Here is a 4,345-nt window from a genome sequence, read left to right as displayed (position 1 = left end):
AGTCACATTTTCATTTAACAAAAGAAATTCCACATTTCTCAGCCGCTACTAAACTGTCCTAGTGACATTAAATAATTACACAAAGTCAAAATCACAATCACAGAATCCTACATTCCTCAATCCAATCCCAAATATCACTAACAATTCAACGCAATGAGAGAACAGAATTCCGCATACCGACTCCTCATGGGAAGCCGCAAACGCCACAACCCGTCGATTCAACGAACACCGCCGATGGGGGGAGAGAAACCCATTACGCGGAAGAGTGTTAGCGACAAAGGAAACCTTACAACCACCATAACCGATCAAAGGATCGAAGCGCAGAGACGAACAGGGTCGGGAGCGGACAGGGAAAGCAGCAGAGTTCTTGAGCTTCAAAGGGGAAGACTCGGCGGGGCAGGGGGTGGGATTGAGGACCAAAAGCGACTCCATTAGCGGAAACTGAAGCAGAGCAATAGAGAGAAAAGGGAAGGGAGAAGGGTTCAGAGATGAGGTGATATGGCGAGTAATTCGAGGCACACGAGGAGAGGGGTTGTTAGGGTTTTATAGAAATGAGGGGTTAGAGAAGAGAAGGGAAGGGAAGGTGAGATTTTGTGTGGAATGGTGCCACGAACGGTGGAGCAATGAGCAAGTTTTGGTTTTTATTTCTCTTTTGGCCTTTTGGGATTGGTGGGGAGAATCACGTGCTTATCAATCAAATGTTTTTTGGTGTTTGCTTGTGAAAGGCTTCTCCTTNGGTGGGGAGAATCACGTGCTTATCAATCAAATGTTTTTTGGTGTTTGCTTGTGAAAGGCTTCTCCTTCTTGAACCCGATCAAGGGTTCTAATCGAGTTCGACTGACCTTCTTTGACTGGACCCGACTTATTGCAACCAAGGCACCCCGTTGAAGTTAGAAAGGCTCATACGTTCTAAGATGTTATCGATCATCATAGCTCCTGTGGACATACTATCAAGAATAGCCCATGTGTTGTTTATATCATTGGGGTGTTCTGGACATCCATCCATCTATTCGGGTTTTATCGAGGCATGAACCTTGTTGTATCCATGCTAAATCATTTACAAACTTCGTACCATATAGTGGGTGTATATACCAACCTTTGATACATGGGTGGGGGCACAATGTCGGCACACCCATGTCGTCTGACACTATCCTTGAAAAGGAAGTCGCCCGAGACACTCATCTCGCATTGCTCGCTCATGCTGTGACACACGTATCTGCCACATGATAGCTTACTTAGGCCACATGGCCCAAGGGTGGTGGAGAGCTGACACCATGACTCTCTCTAAGGTACGTTGTGAGACATTTTTGTGTGATTTTGACGAATGGTCAACGATCTCGAAGTTTGCACCAGGTATTTAATTGACACTAAATTTGGCGACCATTCATATTTCATATACTTAACTCTAGAGTTGCATGCCCAAACTCAAACCACTTAAACCACGACTCCAGAGGTTAAGGCTTGGGGTCTTACCCAACCCTTATCAAGCTTGTATTTGATTGGGGTCTTACCCAACCCTTATCAAGCTTGTATTTGACTCTTATGTCAACATTGTTGCCTCATGCATTACGCACCATCCTCCTCAATCACATGCATTACGCACCATCCTCCTCAATCACATTATGACACTGTCTTTCTTACCCAACCCGTATTTGACTCATACCCATATTTGACTCTTATGTCAACATTGTTGCCTCATGCATTAAGCACCATCCTCCTCAATCACATTATGACACTGCATCTATACATATGTATAAAAAGCCTTTAACGTTAAAATTTGAGTTTTTGAAAACTATGTTGAATATATATTATATTCTTGCTTATGAAATCAACATTATTAGATTTATAAAGATGTTTTACATCTTTTAATTTAAAAATAGAAACTATCCATTTAAAAAACATTTAAAACAAATATTTTTTTAAAAGAAAATTAAAAAATGGAAATCTCTGCTGTAAAATAAATGAAACTTTTTATGGGAAATGTAAATTGAAATAAGAGACAGGGATGAGAAAGGCTTTCCCGATCACGTCGGGACCTCTTACTAAAATAGCGTATAGAGTTTAGGGTTTAAGGTTTTGGAGAAGAATGAAGTAGTGTATAAGGAGAAGATGTATAAATTTACATTAAATGACATTCATAGAACTATATCTACACAAAAATAAGCATATATTTCTCCTCTAGCTATGAGGATGAATATATATATATATGTATTTTTTTCTCCTTTTTTTTTCTTCCATCTGCTGTACATTGAGTTGAATCAACCACCAGAAGACCAGAGGAAAACAAGCAAGAAAATATAATGAATAATAAACAAATTGAATCAATTCAAAACATCAGTATCCTTCGATTCGAGGTCTTCGAAGGGCTGACACTGACGACGATTTTCGCCTTTCCTGTCGATCGAAATCCTCAAAGGAGAGGGTCGAACATAGCCGGGGCGGAGGTGTAGGAATGGAAGTTGTACCTCCAGGTGAAAGGGATGGGTGAACTCCAGAAGGTGGAGAAGGGGAGAAACTTAGTCTGGCTGCTGCTGCAGCTGGTGCTGCTGCTGGTGCTGTAATGATGATTCCATCAAGGCTTGGTGATCTTAGCATCTGTTTTGCAGTGGGTTCTTGCAAGGGGAATCGACTTGATTGCTTTAAGTTTTGGATGATCTTCAGCTGTTCAACTACATGTCTCATTGTGGGTCTTTCTGAGGGATCCTTTTGAAGACATTTTTGAGCTATGTCTGCCACTGTTCTGGCTGCTTTGGTTGGGAAGCGCCCTTTTAGTTGAGGATCCATGATCAACGACAATCGACCATCATCGGTAAGGAACGGTTTGCTCCACTTAACTAAGTTCCTCTCTTCTTTTGGGTAACGAGAATCGAGATTTCTTCGCCCGGTTAGTAATTCTAGAAGAACAATTCCGAAACTCCAAACGTTGCTCTTTGGTGTAAGTAGCCCTCTCTCCAATGTCTCCATTGATAGATATGCTGCTGCCTGAATGTGGAAAGACAGGAAAAACAATCAATCACCTTGCACCAAAAGTGAAAAAATCGAAAGTTTAATGATGTAACAGCCCAAACCCCACCGCTAGCAGATATTGCTCTTTGGGCTTTCCTTTTCGGGCTTCCTCTCAAGGTTTTAAGAACGTGTCTGCTAAGGGAGACATTTCCATACCCTTGTAAAAAATGTTCGTTCTAGTCCCCAACCGTCCCCAACCAACGTGGGATCTCACAATCCACCCCTCCAGAGCCCAACATCCTCGCTGGCATATTGTCCGGTGTTTGACCTTGATACCATTTGTAACCACCCAAGCTCACTGCTAGCAGGTATTGTTCCCTTTGGACTCTCCTTTTCGAGTTTTCCCTCAAGGTTTTTAAAATGTTTTTGTCAAGAAGAGGTTTCCACACCCTTATAAAGAATGTTTCATTCTCCTCCCCAACCGATGTGGGATCTCACATTGCCCGGTGTGTGGCTCTGATACCATTTGTAACACAAGCTCACCGTTAGCAGATATTGTCCTCTTTGAGCTTTCCCTTTCGGGCTTCCCCTCTAGGTTTTTAAAACATGTCTGCTAGGGAGAGAGGTTTCCACACCCTTATAAAAAATACTTCGTTCTCCTTCCCAACTGACGTGGGATCTCACATTTAAGGAAGTGAGACCGACCAGGATAATATCACGTACCCCACCAAAAATCATGGGGTCAAAAGTCAAAGGAAGAGTTTCAATGCGAATAGAAGCATCAAGAACTCACCACTGAATTGTTAGAAATCTCTGTCTCAGGTGTCGGAATTTGTCCTACACAACCATATCCAGAAAGCTTGGCGCTAAAATCCTTATCAATTTGTATGTTGGCAGTTGAAAATTCATTGTACATTGCCTGCAAATAAAAATTACATTTGAATGTTACTAATTATCCTCATCATTTGAAAAGTTTCAAAACTAAAATCAATTAATAAGAACACAATTCTAGGTAAACGAACTGCTAAACGCTATTGGCTGTCCGTTATAGTAAATATTAAACGACGAGCTGTCTCACCTGAAAAGGTCCCTCTTCGTGCAAGAAAGTGAGACCCTGTGCGGCGCATAATGCAATCTTCATTCTTGTATTCCAGTCAATGGGAGGCCCATCTGATCTCCCATACAATAGACGATCTAAGCTTCCATGAAAGAGTCTCTCGTACACGAGCATTCTCTGCCCCGAAGCCTCGTGGGTATGAAAGCCCAGCAATTTACAGATGTTTGGATGTTGCAAAGATGCTAGAGTATTAACCTCAGAAACAAATTCCTTATAACCCTGCAGTGATAAATAGCAAGTGCATAAGAATTTCCAGTTGCTTCACAAATTCCTTAAAAAAGG

General features: G+C 41.8%; 1 protein-coding gene across 1 annotated transcript; it reads right to left on the bottom strand.

Annotated features, from left to right (window-relative positions):
* Positions 1-2,280: 2,280 nt before the first annotated feature.
* Positions 2,281-4,282, bottom strand: LOC111785149 (probable serine/threonine-protein kinase PBL11; the record flags this gene model as incomplete). Its single annotated transcript, XM_023665610.1, is given in 3 exon segments — positions 2,281-2,982; positions 3,740-3,865; positions 4,025-4,282. Coding segments are annotated over 3 exon segments (1,032 nt in total), but the record flags the coding sequence as incomplete, so codon positions are not given.
* Between the last annotated feature and the right edge of the window lie 63 nt (positions 4,283-4,345).

This window comes from Cucurbita pepo, unplaced genomic scaffold, assembly GCF_002806865.2.
Source record: "Cucurbita pepo subsp. pepo cultivar mu-cu-16 unplaced genomic scaffold, ASM280686v2 Cp4.1_scaffold000384, whole genome shotgun sequence".
In the NCBI taxonomy this organism is placed as follows: Eukaryota; Viridiplantae; Streptophyta; class Magnoliopsida; order Cucurbitales; family Cucurbitaceae; genus Cucurbita; species Cucurbita pepo.
This window is presented reverse-complemented; position numbering and strand designations above follow the sequence as displayed.